Source organism: Geotrypetes seraphini, chromosome 6 (genome assembly GCF_902459505.1).
Source record: "Geotrypetes seraphini chromosome 6, aGeoSer1.1, whole genome shotgun sequence".
NCBI classification, from domain to species: Eukaryota; Metazoa; Chordata; class Amphibia; order Gymnophiona; family Dermophiidae; genus Geotrypetes; species Geotrypetes seraphini.
In genome coordinates, this window is record NC_047089.1 from 160,680,621 (window position 1) to 160,701,576 (window position 20,956).

Sequence of the window (20,956 nt, forward strand, 5' to 3'; positions counted from 1 at the left end):
GAAAACCATGGACCGATTCGGCAGGAGAGTTTACCAGAACTCCATGATGGCCTCGAGAGTTCTGAGCTACAACTTCCACTTCACAACATACTTGGAGTTCCTTCTATCGGTATTCCAGAAGTTTATGCCCTACGTGGACATGAGGGCACATTTCGAGTACCAGTTGGCCTCGCTGTCCCAGCTCTGGGTACTGTTGATGCAGTCCTCGTACGATGCCTTTGAGCTCGCGGCTCGGGCAACAGCATGTTCAGTGGCCATGCGCCAGCTGGCATGGCTGAGGACCATCGACATGGACCCCAACCTCCAGGACAGGCTCGCAAACGTTCCCTGCGTTAGCACCAATCTTTTCGACGAGTCAATCGAGGCGGTGACCAAGAAGCTATGGGAACATGAGCAATCCTTCTAGTCCATCTTACGTCCGAAGCCCAGGCCTGCTCCTCCTCGCCAGCCACGCCCACCGTTGGTATACCAGCGCCGTTATCCTCCAAAACAGGCTCCCCCCAGCAGACAGCCTGTGAAAAGACAGCACCCGCAGAAACACCAGCATAAGCCTCAACCACCGGCTGCGCCTAAGGCTCCCCAGCCCTTTTGACTGTCTCAAAGAGGACATATCCTCCATCGTCCTCCCTTTCTCAGTAAATCCATACATCGGAGGTCGCCTCCATCATTTTTACCACCGATGGACGACTATCACCACAGACCTCTGGGTTCTCTCCATCATAAAAGAAGGATACTCCCTTCAGTTCCACCAAGCTCCTCCGGAGCACCCTCCAAGAGAGTATCCTTCCAACTTGACCCAGACCGCTCTTCTTCAGGAAGCTCAGGCCTTGTTACAGCTGGGGGCTGTCGAACCGGTCCCCTAGAACAAGGGGTTTTACTCCCGATACTTCCTTGTTCCGAAGAAGACGGGCGACCTGCGACCCATTTTGGACCTCAGGGTACTCAACAAATATCTGGTCAAAGAAAAGTTTTGCATGCTGACCTGACCCTGGCATCACTGTACCCCCTCCTCGAGCAGAACGACTGGTTATGCTCGCTGGATCTCAAGGAGGCCTACACTCACATTCCAATTCATCCAGCCTCCCGTCAATATCTCAGATTCAGGGTGGGACACCTTCATCTCCAATACCGAGTGCTCCCCTTCGGCCTGACCTCGTCACCCAGAGTCTTCACCAAATGCCTGGTTGTGGTGGCCGCAGCACTCAGGAACCATGGCCCCCAGGTGTTTCCTTACCTGGACGACTGGCTCATCAAGGATTCCACATCTCAGGGAGCCGCTCTCGCGATCCAGAAGACAATTTGGTTACTGCAACTGGGATTCGAGATCAACTTCCCCAAATCCCATCTGCAACCTTCCCAGACTCTGCCCTTCATTGGAGCGATTCTGGATACTACCCAACTCAGAGCGTTCCTCCCTCCCCCACGCAGAGATGCTCTTCTTCACCTTTGCCACTCGGTGTCCTCTCGCCCGTCCATCTCAGCGAGACAGATGATAGTCCTTCTAGGCTACATGGCCTCTACAGTTCACGTGATTCCGCTTGCCAGACTTCACCGCAGGATTCCCCAATGGACCCTGGTGTCCCAGTGGTCCCAGACGTCCGACCCTCTGACTCGCCTCATCAGGGTCACTCCTGCTCTACAACAGTCTCTTCGCTGGTGGATGCTCTCCTCCAATCTATCCAGAGGCTTGTTATTCCACACACCCTGTCATCAGAAAGTCCTCACGACCAACTCGTCGACTTATGCTTGGGGGGATCACCTAGATGGCCTCCGTACCCAGGGCCACTGGACCAGCATGGACCGCCAGTGCCACATCAATCTCCTGGAGCTCAGGGCGATCTTCAACGCCCTCCAGACCTTTCAACATCTCCTTCGTGACCAGGTTGTCCTCATCCGCACAGACAACCAGGTCGCCATGTACTACGTGAACAAGCAGGGAGGCACAGGATCGACCTCCCTCTGCCGGAAGCTTTGAAGGTGTGGGATTGGGCAACTCGCAACAACACCTTCTTCAGAGCGGTCTACATTCAGGGAGCAGACAATGCCTTAGCAGACAGCTTGAGCCGCCTTCTCCAACCTCACAAATGGGATCTCAACTCCACGCCCCTTCACCACATCTTCTCTCTGTGGGGAACGCCTCAGATAGACCTCTTTGCAGCCCCCCCACAACTTCAAATTGCTCCAGAATCTACACCCCTCAGCGTCTCGAGGCAGATGCATTCCTCCTGGACTGGACGAATCGCTTCCTATAAGCGTTTCCTCCATTTCCTCTCATTCAAAAGACCCTGGTCAAGCTGAAGTCAGACCATGCCACCATGATCCTGATTGCTCCATGGTGGCCCAGACAACCTTGGTACTCCCTTCTACTTCAACTCAGCAGCAGGGAACCATACTTTCTACCAGTTTTTCCATCTCTGCTTACACAGCATCAGGGATCTCTGCTTCACCCCAGCCTGCAGTCTCTACACCTGACAGCTTGGTTCCTCTCGACGTAACCCCCCTACAGTTTTCTCAACCTGTGAGGGACGTCCTGGAAGCTTCACGGAAGCCAGCTACTAGGCAATGCTACCACCAAAAATGGGCTAGATTCTCTGTTTGGTGTATTTCCCAATGCCAGGAGCCTCAACATTCCTCCTTGTCTTCGGTTTTGGACTATCTTTTGCACCTGTCTCATTCTGGCCTCAACTCTTCCTCGATACGAGTCCATCTCAGTGCAATTGCTGCTTTCCATCAGCCTCTTCAAGGGAAACCTCTACCACTCATCCTGTGGTTTCCAGATTCATGAAAGGACTGTTCCATGTCGCCTCCAGTGGTTTGGGACCTCAATATTGTTCTTTCACAACTTATGAAGCCTCCATTTGAACCTCTTCACAAGGCTCACCTCAAGTATCTCACTTGGAAAGTGGTGCTTCTCATTGGCCTCACCTCTGCCCGAAGAGTCAGTGAGCTACAAGCCTTGGTTGCGGAACCGCCTTTTACAGTATTCCATCATGACAAGGTGGTTCTCCGCACGCATCCGAAATTCCTTCCCAAAGTTGTCTCAGAATTTCATCTCAACCAATCCATTGTGCTTCCAGTGTTCTTTCCAAAGCCACATTCTCACCCTGGAGAATCTGCCCTGCATACTCTGGACTGCAAGCGTGCTTTAGCCTTCTACCTAGAACGCACCAAACCTCACAGAACTGCTCTTCAACTTTTCATCTCCTTCGATCCGAACAAGTTGTGATGTCCTATTTCTAAGCACACCATCTCCAACTGGATGGCGGCTTGCATCTCATTCTGCTATGCCCATGCTGGATTGACCCTTGACAGAAAAATCACAGCCCATAAGGTCAGAGCGATGGCAGCTTCTGTAACTTTCCTCAGATCAACACCGATTGAGGAGATTTGTAAAGCTGCCACTTGGGCTTCGGTTCATACCTTCACTTCACACTATTGTTTGGATACTTTCTCCAGACGGGATGGACAGTTTGGCCAAACAGTATTTCAAAATTTATTCTCCTAAGTTGCCAACTCTCCCACCATCCCATTCTGGTTAGCTTGGAGGTCACCCATTAGTGAGAATACCTGCCTGCTTGTCCTGCGATAAAGCAATGTTATTTACCGTAACAGTTGTTATCCAGGGACAGCAGGCAGCTATTCTCACGTCCCAACCACCTCCCCTGGGTTGGCTTCTCTGCTAGCTAGCTGAACTGAGGAGACACGCCCAGTGCATTGGGCGGGAAGGCACTCGCGCATGCGCACTGCGGACGACTCGAAACTTTGAGTTTTCTTCAAAGAAGCGTCTTCATCAGGGCTCTGTTGGATCAAGTCACCCATTAGTGAGAATAGCTGCCTGCTGTCCCTGGATAACAACTGTTACGGTAAGTAACATTGCTGTATGGTTGGTTCTTATTTGTTGTAATCTGCTTAGAACCATTCTTTTAAACTGCATTTTTCTTTTAAATCATATTTTCTACTGTAGGACCAATTCTTATTTATTGTATTTTGTTTTGAATTGTTTTTTCTTTTAAAATTATTCTCTACTGTATGACGTGGTTATTTGTTGTAAATCGCCTAGAACCATTTTTTGGTTAGGCGGTATATAAAAATAAAATTATTATTATTATTACGACATTATACTGATCATTTTCTCTTGTCATAATTATTAAGTGATGCTTGTTGGAAGTTCTCTTATATGCTTGTATGCAGGCAGGCTTAATGTTTATTGATAAGACGTGTAGTAGTCTTATACATCTGTTATATATATTTAATACACACAATCTGCATGATTTGCAATGTTGATTTGTTCTATGTCTTATTCAATAATTGTACACTTTGTTTATAAACTTAATAAAAATATTTGAATTTTAAAAAAAGTACTATTATTATGGGGGTTGGTCTGGGGCGGAGCTTGGGCAGAGGTACTCAGTTGGTATTTGTTAGGCTTAGGGGGTACTTGGCTTGAAGAAGTTGAGAAACACTGCTCTAGACTACTCCTAGGTCACCTCCTTTTAATTTCTCTTACCAATAGTATATTCCTGCTTACACAATATAGTCACATAAGACTCATTCCTCTTTTGAATTTCTCTGTTTCTCATTCAAAGACTCAAAATAGAGAATGACACGATGCTGAAACAGTGCCCCAAAAAAAGGTCACCGCGAGTACGGGGACAAGGCCATTCACTGAATGGTGAATGGTCTTGTCTCCACAGTTAAAAGAGTGAGCACGTGCGGTGAACGAGCGCACAATCTGGCAGCCCCCTCTCTCCCGCCGGCCGTGCATCTCCCTCCCTCCCTTTCCCTTACTTTCTCTTCGTAGCGATTTCTATAAGGCTAAGCGTTATATTGCAGCCGGAGCCTTGAAGTCTCCTCTGACGCAACTTCCTGTTTCCGGTTGCATCGGAGGAAACTTTTCCAGCAGCCAACGCAACGCAACTTCAAGGCTCCGGCTGCAATACAATGCATAGCCTTTTAGAAATCGCCACAAAGAGAAGGGGAAGGGAGGGATGGAGATGCACAGCCGGCCGGCGGGAGGGAGCTGCTGGACTGTGCGAAGGGTCCTGGGGGGGGGGATGGAGAGGAGAAGACGCTGAAGCAGCCTGAAGGGAACTAGGGAAGAAAGAGAGGGGAGAAGACACTGAGAAACGCGGAAGAGAGAGTAAGGAGAAGACGCTAGGAAATGGGGAAGAGACAGTGGGGAGAAGATGCTGAGAAATGGTGGGAAGAGAGAGTGGGAAGAAGACGCTGGGAAAGAGGATAGATTAAGAATATTTGAACCCCTATCCCCTGCCTTTTCTCCTTACCTCCCCACCTCCCTTCCCCAATCCCATCCACTTTGGTTAACTCCTTCTACTTAAAGAACAATCGTCTTTCTAGATTTGACGGGGCGGTGACGGGGACCGAGCTCACGGGATGGGATGCTGACGGGGACCAAACTCACGGTGATGGGGGGCGAACTCGCGGGGACAAATTTTTTCCCCCCTGTCATTCTCTAACTCAAAAGTCTTACATGGTGGTTCCAAAAGCCTGTACTTTTGATTCACTATTGGAATCTTTTTAAGTTACCTGAAAAAAAAATAGATTTTTCTTGGTTGCTGACCTTTCTACAACAACCATTTTTTAATTGTCTCAGAGTTATTTTACCACTTGCTTTTACTAAGATAAGAAGAGTTCAGGACTACTGTTGGAGGGGCCGAATGGTTGGTCTGTTGACTTTTTTTACCATTATGTTTCTATATTTCTATAGGAAAGGTTATGGTATGCTTTTCTTCCTACTCATATTTCCTTCAGTGGATTTGAGTGCACATTTTCTCTGGGTTGTACGTCTCAAAATTCACACACAGGTTTTTATGATGAGTATGTTGGTTCTTGCTGGTCCTCTAGAATTAGCTTTAAACTAGCAATTTTATTTCTCATTTGTTTTTCTAAATTGTGTACTTCTCTGTGCAACATTGCGTTTTTTCCTAAAAAAAAAAAAAAAGAGAGAAAGAAAGCATTGAGGTTTTTTCCTCACGAGAATACATTGAAGTTATCATTCTGCTGTTGGTGACCTTTTTTCTAAGAAGATTCTATTCAGCACCTTAACTTTGCAGGCATATTGCCTCTTTGCCTCAACTCTACGGTATTTCCTTACCTTCAGTTGATGCCACTGGCTCAGGAGTAAATTATTTGTTTTCTTGGGGAGGAGGGAGGGTACCGCATGGCTAAACTCAGGTTATTCATGTTTCCTCTTCGATATAAAGTAAGAGGGTACAGGAGTTCACTGACACGAGTTTATTACTTTGATTTTCCTTTCACCTTCGTAGTATTTCATTGGGCACTTATATTAGGGACTAGATCAACAAACACGAGTGTGGAAGGACAGTAGAATACTAAACACACTCCAAAGAAAAAGAGGATAAAGTGGATATAAATAACAGGCACCCGGTCAGTGCGAGGGCTTCACAGACATCTTAGCCAAGCCAATGTGAAGGGATGTAAAGGAAAAAGCCTCAGAGACCCCCCCCCCCAACACCTTCTTGAGTTAAACAAATGTGGGAAAATTCTCGGGGGTAAATCTCATCATAGGCATAAAAAACCTTTTACATTGGGAGATGTTATAAGCCTTAAGCAATGCAGGGAAAACACAAATTGAATACTTGATGCACTCTCAACTATTTCCTAACTTCATTCGAATAAACACGTATACTTATCCCACACAATGGTAGGTATGTAAAGCAAGTGTCACATCGACGCAGTGTCCAGCGTTTTGCTGGAAACGGCTGCTTCAGGATGTGTTGGCTCCTGTGAACAGTGCAAAAGCCCAGCTCAAAGACTGTAACAGTAAGAAAATGAAAACAAAAACATAAATCTTTCCTGCTGCTGGCTTACCCAACTATTCAAAATCCCTCTGCTTCTATGCGGCCTCCCAAACATGGCTGCGGGAAACCACACCAAATAAATCCCTGACATCAGAGAGAATCAGCCAATGGCAGTAAAGGTCAAATAAGTCCCGCTCCGATGCAAAAACGGAGCGAAAATACAAAAATGCATTACAAAGGGTGAAAAAACTGTTTTTCAAAGTTAGGGCATTTGATTCCAATCCATCCGGACGTTAAGACCAATTGGCTCTTCAGTGTTGAGGATATGGTTCCAAAATAACTCACGTCGTAATAAACACTTGTGTTCTATTGCGTATTGATTCAGGAATGTGATCAATTGTACAGCATCTAAGATCTTTAAAGGTCGGACTATGTTCTAGACAATGTGCTACAATGGGGGCTTGTAATTTATTTAAACGGAGACGACTTATGTTCAGTTATCCTAATTTTCAGACATCATGATGTCTGCCCTATCTTAGGACAAGGGCAGATCAACATATACATTATGAAAGAAGTAGTGCAATGGCGTACAAAAAATTGTTTGCCCGTGTGAGGATGGGAAAAATGTTGTTCAAAGTTTCAAGTATAATTAATTTTAATATACCGACCATCGACGTGCACCTGGCCGGTTTACAAAGCTAAAAATGAAAGGTTAAAATAAATTTTTGTAGGGGGGGTGAAATTTGAACTTTAAATAGACAAATTATACAAATATGAACATGAGCTCGAGGGGAAAGGGGGAGGGGAAAGTTAATAATTACATAATTAAAAACAAATGAATTAAAGGAAAGAGAGGGGGGAGAAAACATCAAGAATGAGGATCGCTTCTTAGAAGCGGTTTGTGTTTATACTGCTAGCTGTTGGAAAGGAAATATTTAGACGCTATGGTATGCATTTTGGAATAAGAACATTTTTAGTTTAGTCTTGAATTTGTCAAGTGAATTTTCAAGGCAAAGTTGTGGTGGCATGGCGTTCCATAAAGTTGGACCACATCTATCATAGCTCATTCTCCGTTCCTTATTTTACTTGGATAACATTTTATATATTTTGATTCCCCAGTTTCTAATGAGCCATTTCCGGGTGGTCTATCCTTACTAAGCTCCTCTTGTGGAGACTTAAAAAAACCAAACAAAAATCAGCACTCAAAACCAATTAACCAACTTTTGTTTTTTACATGGATATTACACAAGTCCATTATCATTTTTCATGTTAAATCTTTGAGGGATTTCATCTTACTGGCATATTGTTTTCATAATATGCTTCCCCTTGCTGGGTTTTTTTTTTTCCAGTTCAAGCTTTTATTGAATTTGAAAGAATCGTACAATACATCAAAAAGCAAAAACCACAATATAAGCTGTAAGTGAACAATAAATTGGTAGGCATGGTTATAAATGCAATCAAACAAAATACACAGTCAGGTTGCATATATTGAAACACTGATTATCTTGTTTTAAGGCTTATTAAGTTACTTTTTCAGACCTTCATGAGATCTTACAGAATAATAATATTACAAATATTTTATCAGGAGGTTGTTTTTCTTCTCAGTAAGCCACTATGTCATTCTGATTTTATATTCCATAGCATCGGCTTCTCTATAATAATTCTTTTCAAGAAAATCCTGCTTTTATTTGATTATGAAATTCCTTTCCCTTTTCATTCTTATCTACTCAAGAATAAGACTGATTTCAACTGTTTGTTGGGTCGACTGCTCTGTATAGATACATTAGCTAGTAGCATCTCTTATTTGATTCTTGAATCTTTTTTGGCATATCCATCGCATATATTTAGATTCAACTGACTCTAGGAGATCGTTTATTATCTTTCAACTTTCATACATTTAGGTTTTATCGGATTTTTCCATTTGCTGCTAGTGAAACATAGGGTTCCTTTCTTCATTTGTCCATTAGGTTGCTTCCTTTGCCTCAGCGATCTCACATCAGATATTAGGTATAAGTTTACGAGGCAACTTGAGTTTTTCTGAGTTCTTGGAACCCAACTCTTCCTCCATCCCTTTTATTTGAGCTAGGGAGTCCCATTTGTGAGAATATGCTGCCTGCTTGTCTAAGGATAAAGCAGTTACTTACTGTAACAGGTGTTATCCTGGGACAGCAGGCAGCTATTCTCACAACCTGCCCACCACCTCTAGTTGGCTTCTTCGTTTGAGCATTGGACTGATGACCTCGTGAGCTGGCGTCGGGGAGGAAGGCACTTGCGCATTTGCAGTGTGGTCAGTCTAAAAAGTTTGCTAAAACTTAAAGTGATGCTATACTTTTCGCTGTCCGTGCCGGGGCTCCATGGATGACGTCACCCATTTGTGAGATATCATTTGTGCTTGCTGTCCCAGGATAACACCTGTTACGGTAAGTAACTGTGCTTTCTGGAATATCCTCTCAAGCATTTCTGACCCACTTTGCAATAAGTTCGATGTCTAGTTTAACTGCGCTGGATCATGACGTACCAGGGAAGGGTGATTCTAGTGGTGCCAGAGTGACCGAGACACCCATGGTATGCAGATCTGGTCTGTCTGAAACAGGATCAAAGTCTCAAACTTCCCTGCCATCCCTGGCTACTCACCCAGGGCTCAATTGCCCTTCAGGATCTGAAATGCTTTGGTGTTATGGCATATCTTTTGAACGCACAATGCTAGCATGCAAAGATTACTCGGATGGAGTGGTCTACACCAATCTGAGATGTAGCAAAAAGTTGACTGTACCAGTGTTCATGAAGGCCTGGAAGTATTTCCAAACGTGGTGCACTCAGAGGAACAAAGACCTGAGCTTGGCTTCAGTCTCTGTGATACTCATCTTTCTCCAGGAAAGTCTAGAAAAGAGCCTAGCATTTGGCTCCCTGAGAGTTCAGATAGCTGGGCTCTCCTGCTTTGGACCTAGGATCAACAAAAGTACCCTTGCTGCATAACCAGATGTAGGCAGATTTGTGAAATCCACATTATGGCTCTGCCCTCTAGTGCGATGGCCTTTTTTGATGTGGAATCTCAATTTGGTTCTCCAGGTACTTGCAAGTCCTCCCTGTGAGCCTCTGGATTAAGCTTCCTTGATGGATCTTGCCATCAAGATGGTGTTTTTGGTGGCAATCACCTCCTCCTGGAGAGTGTCAGAACTTCAAGCCTAGCCCTGCAGAGTTCCTTTTCTTAGGATTATTGTTTCACATCAATCAGGAAGTACGCTTGCCTGCCTTCACACCCTCTAGTTCAAGAAAAGATGAGCTGGTGTTAAAATCATTGGATGTGCTCAGACTCTTACTGCGGTATTTAGAAGTTGCAAATGAATTTTGATTGGCTGATCATCTGTTTGTGAAGGCGGGTGGCCCATAAAGGTCAGACAGCATCAAATGCAATGATTTCAAAATGGATCTGTATGGCCATTTTTTCCCACCTGTATCAGAAGTGGAAAGTGTCAACCCATATCTGTGAGGGTGCATTCCACAAGAAGCATTGCTTCCTCATAGACAGAATCTTCTTCGGTTTCACCAGAAGAGATATGTAGAGCTGCAACTTGATCGTCTCTGCATACGTTCACAAAGTTTTACAGAGTGGATGGGGCAGGCAAACAAAACTCCACATCTGGATGTTTTATTCTGGTGGCAAGCTCATCTGTCCCACCATAAGCTTGAGGGACTGCTCTGTTACATCCCACAGGTTCAGGAATAGAATGCCTGTTATAGTAGAAGGAAAGATTAGGTTCTTACCTCAATAATCTTCTTTCTAGTAGACATACACTCTATTCCTGAAGCCCTCCCTGTCAGTTGTGAATTTGCCTGTTTCCTGCCTCAATAAATCTGAAAATTCAGACATCTTATTTTTTTTTGGTTCAGCCTTGACAAGATTAGAGACAGTGGCTGTTGCATTGAAGTATCCAGGGGGTATCTATGCAAATCTCCCAAACTCTTAGTGCAGGTTGTGCTCAATTTGGTGACTTGTTTGTTTTTTACCTTATGTATTGCAATTGTTTGCATTTGGATATATGTTATATGTTTGATGATATAAGCAGAACAGACATGTTTCTTGGGAAGAGTGTCCGTACCCCTCCCTCTTCCATTTCCTCTCCAGGGCTGGCAGAGGGCTTTGTTCCACACTGAGTTGCTGGAGAACAGCCCAAAGGTAAAGGAGGAGATACAAAAAGAATGCAACTAAAGCTCCCTACAAGAGTTCTCACGAGAAGAGGTTGACTACCCACAGGTTCAGGAATAGAGTGTATGTCTGCTAGAAAGAAGATTATCGAGGTAAGAACCTAATATTTCCTTATATTGTTTAGATGCAATTATGTGCTCAGTGTAGTAGTTTGGTTTACTCCATTCAGAATGAGATATACAGTCAAACCATGGATAGTGAGTAACGTGGTTTGCGAGTGTTTTGCAAGACGAGCAAATCATTTTCTTAATTTTTAACTCGCTAAATGAGCGTTGTCTTGCAATACAAGCACTCGACACGCGCCATGTCATCACAGTATGCACATGCGTGTTTTGCATTGCTGAACGCTGCTGAATGCGGCAATTGAGCATAATACAAGCACGCACAGTGTACGCACACAATTTACCCGCAGTACAATATACCTTAGCCTAATACATCCCGGCCTTGCCTTTACTGTTGCACAGTCCCTGAACCTCTACTCACTCTGTCAGTGCCCATTTCCATCCCATTTGGCTCAAAGTCTAAATAGTCCTACCCAATTCCCTGAGTTCCCACCTAATCTCAATACGCTGCGGGAGTGTAGTGAGCGAGATCTTGCAATACAAGTATGTACAGTATATTTTATATTAAAGTTTTGGGGTTGTGGAATGAATCATCTGAATTATTTTTCCTATGGGGAAATTTGCTTTGAGATACAAGCATGTTTCTGGAACGAATTATGCTTGCAAACCAAGGTACCACTGTACTAAAATCTCTATCATTAAAAATTTTAAATCTTTAATATAGTTTGTTCTCTTAGAGAGAGGAACTTTCTGGAATTATCAAGAGAGGTATAAAAGAGACCATTAGAAATACTTGTGCTTTAAAAATGAATGACCTAATTTAGTATCATCCTTTTGTTAATCGAAACTCGTTTCACTTTGTACATGTAATTAGGTATGTGATAACTGGGACCTTTCAGTAAAGAAATGGATGCTTTTATAAGGATAATGGTGCAAATTGATTTTCTTTCTTTCTTTCCCATTTTTTTAACACTGAGTAGGTAATTACCGTATTTTCGCGGATATAACGCGCGCGTTATACGTGGTTTTTACGTACCGCGCATACCCCTCGCGCGTTATATGCCTGAGCGCGGTATACAAAAGTTTTTAAACAGTTCCCACCCCGCCCGACGCCCGATTCACCCCCCCAGCAGGACCGCTCGCACCCCCACCCCGAACGACCGCTCGCACGCGCTCCCACCCGCACCCGCATCCACGATCGGAGCAAGAGGGAGCCCAAGCCCTCTTGCCCGGCCGACTCCCCGACGTCCGATCCATCCCCCCCCCGGCAGGACCACTCGCACCCTCACCCCGAAGGACCGCCGACTCCCCAACAATATCGGGCCAGGAGGGAGCCCAAACCCTCCTGGCCACGGCGACCCCCTAACCCCACCCCGCACTACATTACGGGCAGGAGGGATCCCAGGCCCTCCTGCCCTCGACGCAAACCCCCCTCCCCCCCAGCCGACCCGCGACCCCCCTGGCCGACCCCCACGACCCCCCCACCCCCCTTCCCCGTACCTTTGGAAGTTGGCCGGACAGACGGGAGCCAAACCCGCCTGTCCGGCAGGCAGCCAACGAAGGAATGAGGCCGGATTGGCCCATCCGTCCTAAAGCTCCGCCTACTGGTGGGGCCTAAGTCGCGTGGGCCAATCAGAATAGGCCCTGGAGCCTTAGGTCCCACCTGGGGGCGCGGCCTGAGACACATGCTCGGGTTTGGCCCATGTGCCTCAGGCCGCGCCCCCAGGTGGGACCTAAGGCTCCAGGGCCTATTCTGATTGGCCCACGCGCCTTAGGCCCCACCAGTAGGCGGAGCTTTAGGACGGATGGGCCAATCCGGCCTCATCCCTTCGTTGGCTGCCTGCCGGACAGGCGGGTTTGGCTCCCGTCTGTCCGGCCAACTTCCAAAGGTACGGGGAAGGGGGGTGGGGGGGGTCGTGGGGGTCGGCCAGGGGGGTCGCGGGTCGGCTGGGGGGGAGGGGGGTTTGCGTCGAGGGCAGGAGGGCCTGGGATCCCTCCTGCCCGTAATGTAGTGCGGGGTGGGGTTAGGGGGTCGCCGTGGCCAGGAGGGTTTGGGCTCCCTCCTGGCCCAATATTGTCGGGGAGTCTGCGGTCCTTCGGGGTGGGGGTGCGAGTGGTCCTGCCGAGGGGGGAGAAGAATCGGACGTCGAGGGGGGGCATCAGGCTTTCAGGATGGGGACAGGACTTCAAGGGGGGACAGGCAGATCTTCAAGGGGGACAGGCAGACCTTCAAGGGGGACAGGACTTCAAGGGGGGACAGGCAGACCTTCAAGGGGGGACAGGACTTCAAGGGGGACAGGCACGGAGAGGCGGGGCAGTGCACCGAAAGTCAAGGCAGGTGAACGAGAGTCGGGACAGCGCACGGAGAGGCGGGGCAGTGCACGGAAAGTCAGGGCAGGTGAACGAGAGTCGGGACAGCGCACGGAGAGGCGGGGCAGTGCACGGAAAGTCAGGGCAGGTGAACGAGAGTCGGGACAGCGCACGGAGAGGCGGGGCAGTGCACCGAAAGTCAGGGTGAGTCGGGGCAACCAGAGGAGAGTCGGGGAGGGCGAAAGGAGAGTCGGGGTGGCCAGAGGAGAGTCGGGAAGAGCGAAAGGAGAGTCGGGGTGGCCAGAGGAGAGTCGGGCAGCATGCGCGTTATATGCCTGAGCGCGGTATAGAAAAGTTTTTTTACATATCTTCGTGATTTATGCGCGCTATACCCCTGTGCGCGTTTTACAACGGTGCGCGTTATATCCGCGAAAATACGGTAGTGTGTTGGATAAAGGCATAAATAAAGTGTTTAAAGAGTAGCTTCTATTTTGATAGCATGACCCAGCTTCAGTTTTATTATTGGCAACTGTAGATGTTGCCTTGACTCTGTTCATCATGTTTAATTTCCAGAGCTGAAGAGTATGGACTGAGCAATTTAAGTATGTATTTTCACAGATATGTGCCTGATTTTCAAGTGATATTAGAGAAAAGTTCTGAAATATATTTCAGTTTAACTGAGGGGAGCCTTCAGAATTTTTTAAATGATTAACAGAAGTCAGAAAATCATTTTGTAACACAGAACTTAAGAATGATTTTGCTAATTTGTTCCAAATCCCCATCAGAAGAAAAAGACATGAGGAGAGGACAAAAGAATGCCTCAAGATTTGACATGCATTCACTGTTGATTCCTGGGGATCATGCAAGTTCAACTAATCCATTTAAATACATATCTTTAATTATTAAAATATTCAATTTTCAGCACTTAACTGCAAGTCTATCATAGAGCCTCAAGAGTTCCTGTGAATTTAGCAACCACTTAATATTGCCTAGTAAAATACACAATTATATATATCATATAGTAATGATTTGATTTATTTCCACAATAGTTATATCTGCTAGTACTAATTTTAATTTTTTTGTATTTTCATCTGTTTTATAAATTTCATTTTTAGTTGCATACCTATTCAAAAGGAAATAAAATTGCAGCTTAAAGAATATCTCCACAAAAATAAGCCTATTTCTGTCTCCATGAATGTCTAGAAATAAAATTTAGTGTTTTCATTCTTTCATATATTATACATACATCAGAATATTTTGTTAGATTTTTAAAAAATTGTTTTATATGTGTACATATTTATTTAATGATCTACTGTGGAAATAATTACAGCAAATATTTTTGTACCAGATTATGGGTTGGTGCCCAGTTGCTGTTGAAAAAAAAAATCCATCGTCTGCATTGAAGGAATACCAATCTAGGGGGTCCTTTTGCCAAGCTTTAGTAAGCACTAGCGTGTGCTTACCAGAGCTTAAAAGGGTTTACCATGGGGGTGTGCTAAGGCATCCTGCAGTAATTTCCAGGTTAGTGAGCACACACCACATGCTAAAAATTATTCCAGTTTAATAGGTGTGTCATTTTGGACAGGCAGATTATCTCCCCATGGCTGTGAGCCATATGCAGAAGGACTCTACTTTGGATTTTTTCTGTGACCCTCTTACACCAGGAGCTCACATTGCCACCTGCAGTTTTTCCCTTATGCATGTGAGCTGGAAAGAGTGTTTTTATTCTGCTTTCTCCTTTTCTTACTTTATTTGATGTTATGATTTTTATTTGGTGTTTATAAGTGCTCGGAGCTTCTCACCTTTAATGTCAGCTCTGCTTGTGTAGAGAACATAAGAATTGCCGCTGCTGGGTCAGACCAGTGGTCCATTACGCCCAGCAGTCTGCTCACGTGGCGGCCCTCTGGTCAAAGACCAGCGCCCTAACTGAGACTAGTCCTACCTGGATACGTTCTGGTTCAGCAGGAACTTGTCTAACTTTGTCTTGAATCCCTGGAGGGTGTTTTCCCCTATAACAGACTCTGGAAGAGAGTTCCAGTTTTCTACCACTCTCTGGGTGAAGAAGAACTTCCTTATGTTTGTATGGAATCTATACCCTTTCAATTTTAGAGAGTGCCCTCTCGTTCTCCCTACCTTGGAGAGGGTGAGCAACCTGTCCTTATCTACTAAGTCTATTCCCTTGAGTACCTTGAATGTTTCGATCATGTCCCCTCTGTCTCCTCTGTTCGAGGGGGAAGAGGCCCAGTTTCTCTAATCTTTCGCTGTACAGCAACTCCTCCAGCCCCTTAACCATCTTAGTCGCTCTTCTCTGTAGCTGACAGGCCGATCCCTAATGGTAGCTGTTAGCTAGCCTGCAAAAGTACTTTTGGAGCTCGGGGCTATCCCTGCTTACCTTCTCACCTACTGCTAAGTAGGGGTATGAGCATAGGCTGTTTGGCATCTGTAGGAGGCTCAGTGGTCTCTCACAGGGGCCAGCTGCATTTTTCGCCTCACCCTTCTGATAATGCATCTGTTGGACTGTAGAGGTTGGGGTGCGGTCAGATGCCATGTCTGGCTAGCAGCCCGAAGATCAGCATTGAAGAGGAGTTTTCAGCATGAGGCACTGATTCTTCTTCTTTCCAGCTACTGTAAAGAGCTAAGGCAGGCTGCAGCACAGGTCACAGTGAGTAAGGCTGTTACAGCCTCTGAGGTGAATTGGGAATTGTCTAAAAATCAGGTTTTTGAGGGTTGCTGCTTGCTCCCTATGTTCCTCCTCCTCAAAAATCCTAAATTCACGAATTTTTGACTTTAGTAAGTCAGTTATTTTAGTGTTTTTAGGTGTGAAAATCTTGATGGCGGCCATCTTGGATTTTTAGCGATCCTGTTTATAAAAGTTCCTAGCCTCTCTAGATCTGACAGAGGCCTATTTACATATTCCTATTTTCCCGGCCCACAGAAAGTTTCTCAGATTTCATGTTCTGCAAAATCATTATCAATTTTCAGCTTTACTCTTTAGCCTGTCAAGAGTTCATCGCACCTTCACCAAAGTGATGGTACTGCAAGTTCATCCTTATCTGGATGGCTGGCTGATCAGGGCCCCTTGTTGTCTGAAGGTCGATGCACAGTGAATCAGGTGATCAGAATCCTAGAGGGTCTGGGTAGGATTGTAAATTACCGGTGTAGGACTACCTTCAAGTCCTGGGGTACATGGCGGCCACAATAGTTGTGCTGACTACAGCATTTCAGGCCATTGTTCAGTGCTGGAGTCGTCTTCAATTCAACTTCATGGTGACGATGAAAAACAAAAAAGCAGACAGGTTCTTCAGTTGAAGATTTGAGCCCAGAAGCGAGGATCTAGACCAGAGGTCCTTAGCACGCATCATTGTCAGGGGGTACATGGCACGGTGCTGTAAGTCTCCCACCCTCTGTCTGCCATCATATTTTGCCACCATCGTCTTCTCTCCCCAACCCTCCTGTACTGGCAGCGGCAGCTCACTGTGCTCTTAACTTCCCCACACAGCTGCCACTAGCGTTACTTTAGTGATTCCATCAGGCAGCCTTGGGGCCTTTGCTAGCAACCTGTCTCTGATAATGCAATTTCTTCTTTCCTCTGAGTCGGCTGACCTAGCAAAAGCCCTGAGGCTTCCTGATGGAAACGCTCTCCAGGCCCCGACCCGTTAATCTCCCTTTAAGCCCCACTATTCCCTCCCCTCCCGGGCCTACCGAGGTACTTAGTAGTCTAGTGGGGGTATTTGTGGCAGGAGTGCAGCCCTCTTGCTCCTGCCTCCGTGGCATTTCCTGTAGCACTGTGAGCTGCTGCGAGAGGTTGCAGCAGCCATTTTAGAAGGCAGCCGCGAGGAGGCAGGAGAGAGTGGGCCGTGCTCCCGCCACAAAAAACCCTGTTAATCCACTAGGTACCTCGGTAGGCCTGGGAGGGGAGGAATCATGGGGTTGGAAGGGAGATTAAAGAGTCATTGCAGCTAGCTTGTGAGTTCTTCATTTGTTTTATGTATGCTTGTTTATTATTGTTCGTTAATATATTTTAATTATGTATGTAGATTGTGATCTGTCCAGGTGTTAGGTGGAATATAAACAAAATTATTAAGTCATTCCTGCAGGTTTGTGGCCATATTTGTGTGCAAATGATATCTTGTAAAATACTGAGTGGTATAAAGTATGATAATGAATACTGTGCTGGTGGATGTGCAAAGAGGCAGAGCATTGGTGGAATTGGCACATATACATATAGGTTATTAAATATTTTAATGTATTACACTCCTTATTTCCACCAGCTCTTGAGCAGGTGTAAGTGATTGTACCTTCATTCAAGCCACGTTCTGTGCCACACATGCTAATATTTTATAAAGATGAGTAAGTGCCTATTCATCTTAATAAACTAGCACTAGCCCAGGGCACTATGTTATAAAATTACTCCATACTGTCATTCAAGGGGGGCATGAGAATTATGACTTTTCTTCTGAATCAAGTACATATGTGCGAGCTGAAGCCATGTATATTAATGTCCTGTAAAGAAAGCTCTATTGGTTCTGTTTGCATTTTCTTGTTTTGAAACTCTCTACTCCTACGCTGATGACATCCTCATTCTCCTCGAGACCGAATTGAACCTCTCTAACCTTGCTGAGAACATATCCACATGTATAATGAACCTCCAATCCTGGGCCCAATCTGTACAAATGAAACTGAATGAGTCCAAAACAAAACTACTTTGGCTCAGCCCAATTTTAGATCATTTACCCACCTCTATCCCACTATCTTCCGGCCCCACTCTTCAGCTTGAGTTTTCAAGCAAAGTCCTAGGCATCGTCATAGACTCCTCGCTCTCCTTCAATGATCACCTCAACTCCCTGGTAAAAAAATATGCTTCTTTAGCCTCCATATGTTGAGGAAAGTGAGATCCTGCTTTCATCATTCTCATTTCGCCGTCCTCGTTCAATCCACCATCCTCTCTAGACTGGACTACTGCAACTCCATCTATATAAGCCTAACTAAGAGAAACCTCCATAGACTTCAGCTAATTCAGAACGCCGCGGCCAAGCTTATTTTCGCAAAAGGCAAGTTCGATCACGTCTCCCCACTCCTCTCCAAGCTTCACTGGCTCCCAGTATACTCCAGAGTCCTCTATAAATGTGCCTGCATAGCCTTCAAGATTCTACATGGCGTCCTTCCTCCCGTTATCCCACTCTTTTGGAATTCCTCAAACCCAAACTCCGCTAGACCCTCCCAAAAACTGAAACTATCTTTCCCCTCTATAAAAGGTATATCTTGCGCAGGAAAACTTGGTACATCCCTCCCCTTTAGAACCACAGAACTCTGGAACAACCTCTCATCCCCGCTCAGAAATTCTAGCTCCTTCCAATCCTTCCGCAAACACTTGAAAACTTGGTTCTTTTCAAAAATCTAATCACCTCCCGTTCTCTAGTACCCTGTCCCTCTCTATCTTCTCAGTCCCTCTCCTATATCCCTTCATTGTAGTTCCTTTCCTCTTAACTTCTGTAAACCGTGCCGAGCTCTGCACTTGCGGAGATGGCGCGGTATACAAACCTAAGGTTTAGTTTAGTTTGAGTAAGGACCCTGTGACCTTTCAGATGGCAGTATCAAATGATATGGTATAGTTAAATGGGTTGTTTTCTACTAACCACTATAAAGGTATTTATTTTCTTCTTGTTTCAGACAATCCTGTCAAAACCTTGCAATGGGAGACTCGCTTCGGCAGCAGTTGGGGTCACGTCTTGCATGGACTTTGAATACTGGCCAGACTGCTTTACAAACATCTACCTCAAAAGTTTATCCAAACATACACACACGTAATATGCTACGGACAAGACGAGAGGGAGATACTAGTGGTGAGGAAAAGATGTCTTGATAAGCCTGTTTTTAAGAAATCATAAAACATTTAATTTATATAGCTAATAATAGTATGCTGGAACTTGTGTAATCTGGATTATTATAGAATAGGGTTTGCCAATCATTCATAGCTGCAGTTGGAATCTCACTGTGCTTTTCCCCTCATATCTAAGATCAAAGCCCACTTTTCTTGAATTCAAAATTGGACTCAAAAGTTATTTTTCGGTCTGACTTTTGGAGATTTTTGTCAATAAACCAACTCATTCCCCCACAATTTTTTTTTGTTGCATTTAATCCTAAAGTTTCCACATGAAAAAGAAAAGCACATTTCAGCAATAAAGAGAGCTCAATTCTCAAACAAGGCACCAATTATAAAGGAAATATATTAGTGCATTATCAGTCCACAAAAAAAGGGAGGGGTAATCCAAAGGAAAATACCGTATTTTCACGCAAATAACGCGCACCCGTGTAAAACGCGCACACGGGTATAGCGCGCAGAAATCACGATGATATGTACAAAAACTTTTGTATACCGCGCTCACGGGTATACCGCGCATGATGCCCGACGCTCCTTTCGTCCGCCCTGACTTTCCGTGCGCTGTCCCGACTCTCCGTTCACCCCCCCTGACTTCCGTGCACTGCCCTGACTTTCCGTGTGCTGTCCCGACTCTCCGTTCACCCCCCCTGACTTCCGTGCACTGCCCTGACTTTCCGTGCGCTGTCCCGACTCTCCGTTCACCCCCCCTGACTTCCGTGCACTGCCCTGACTTTCCGTGCGCTGTCCCGACTCTCCGTTCACCCCCCCTGACTTCCGTGCACTGCCCTGACTTTCCGTGCGCTGTCCCGACTCTCCGTTCACCCCCCCGACTTCCGTGCACTGCCCTGACTTTCCGTGCGCTGTCCCGACTCTCCGTTCACCCCCCCTGACTTTCCGTGCACTGTCCCCCCTTGAAGTCCTGTCCCCCCTTGAAGGTCTGTCCCCATCCTGAAAGCCTGATGCCCCCCCCGATGTCCGATACATCCCCCCCCCCCGGGCAGGACCACTCGCACCCCCACCCCGAAGGGCAGCCGACTCCCCAACAATATCGGGCCAGGAGGGAGCCCAAACCCTCCTGGCCACGGCGACCCCCTAACCCCACCCCGCACTACATTACGGGCAGGAGGGATCCCAGGCCCTCCTGCCCTCGACGCAAACCCCCCCCCCCCAACGACCGCCCCCCCCCAAGAACCTCCACCCGTCCCCCAGCCGACCCGCGACCCCCCTGGCCGACCCCCACGACACCCCCACCCGCCTTCCCCGTACCTTTGTGTAGTTGGGCCAGAAGGGAGCCCAAACCCTCCTGGCCACGGCGACCCCCTAACCCCACCCCGCACTACATTACGGGCAGGAGGGATCCCAGGCCCTCCTGCCCTCGACGCAAACCCCCCTCCCCCCCAACGACCGCCCCCCCCAAGAACCTCCGACCGCCCCCCCAGCCGACCCGCGACCCCCCTGGCCGACCCCCACGACCCCCCCCACCCCCCTTCCCCGTACCTTTGGTAGTTGGCCGGACAGACGGGAGCCAAACCCGCCTGTCCGGCAGGCAGCCAACGAAGGAATGAGGCCGGATTGGCCCATCCGTCCTAAAGCTCCGCCTACTGGTGGGGCCTAAGGCGCGTGGGCCAATCAGAATAGGCCCTGGAGCCTTAGGTCCCACCTGGGGGCGCGGCCTGAGGCACATGGTCGGGTTGGGCCCATGTGCCTCAGGCCG

The 20,956-nt window shown here is 46.6% G+C and overlaps 1 protein-coding gene across 2 annotated transcripts in view; it reads left to right on the forward strand.

Moving 5' to 3' along the window:
• Positions 1-20,956, forward strand: part of TUBGCP3 (tubulin gamma complex associated protein 3) — a 323,260-nt gene that overhangs the window by 62,710 nt on the left and 239,594 nt on the right. For both annotated transcript variants that reach the window (XM_033948055.1, XM_033948053.1), the window contains exon 6: positions 19,032-19,204. In XM_033948055.1, coding sequence (XP_033803946.1) covers positions 19,032-19,204 — 173 coding nt within the window. The remainder of the gene's footprint in view (positions 1-19,031; positions 19,205-20,956) is intronic.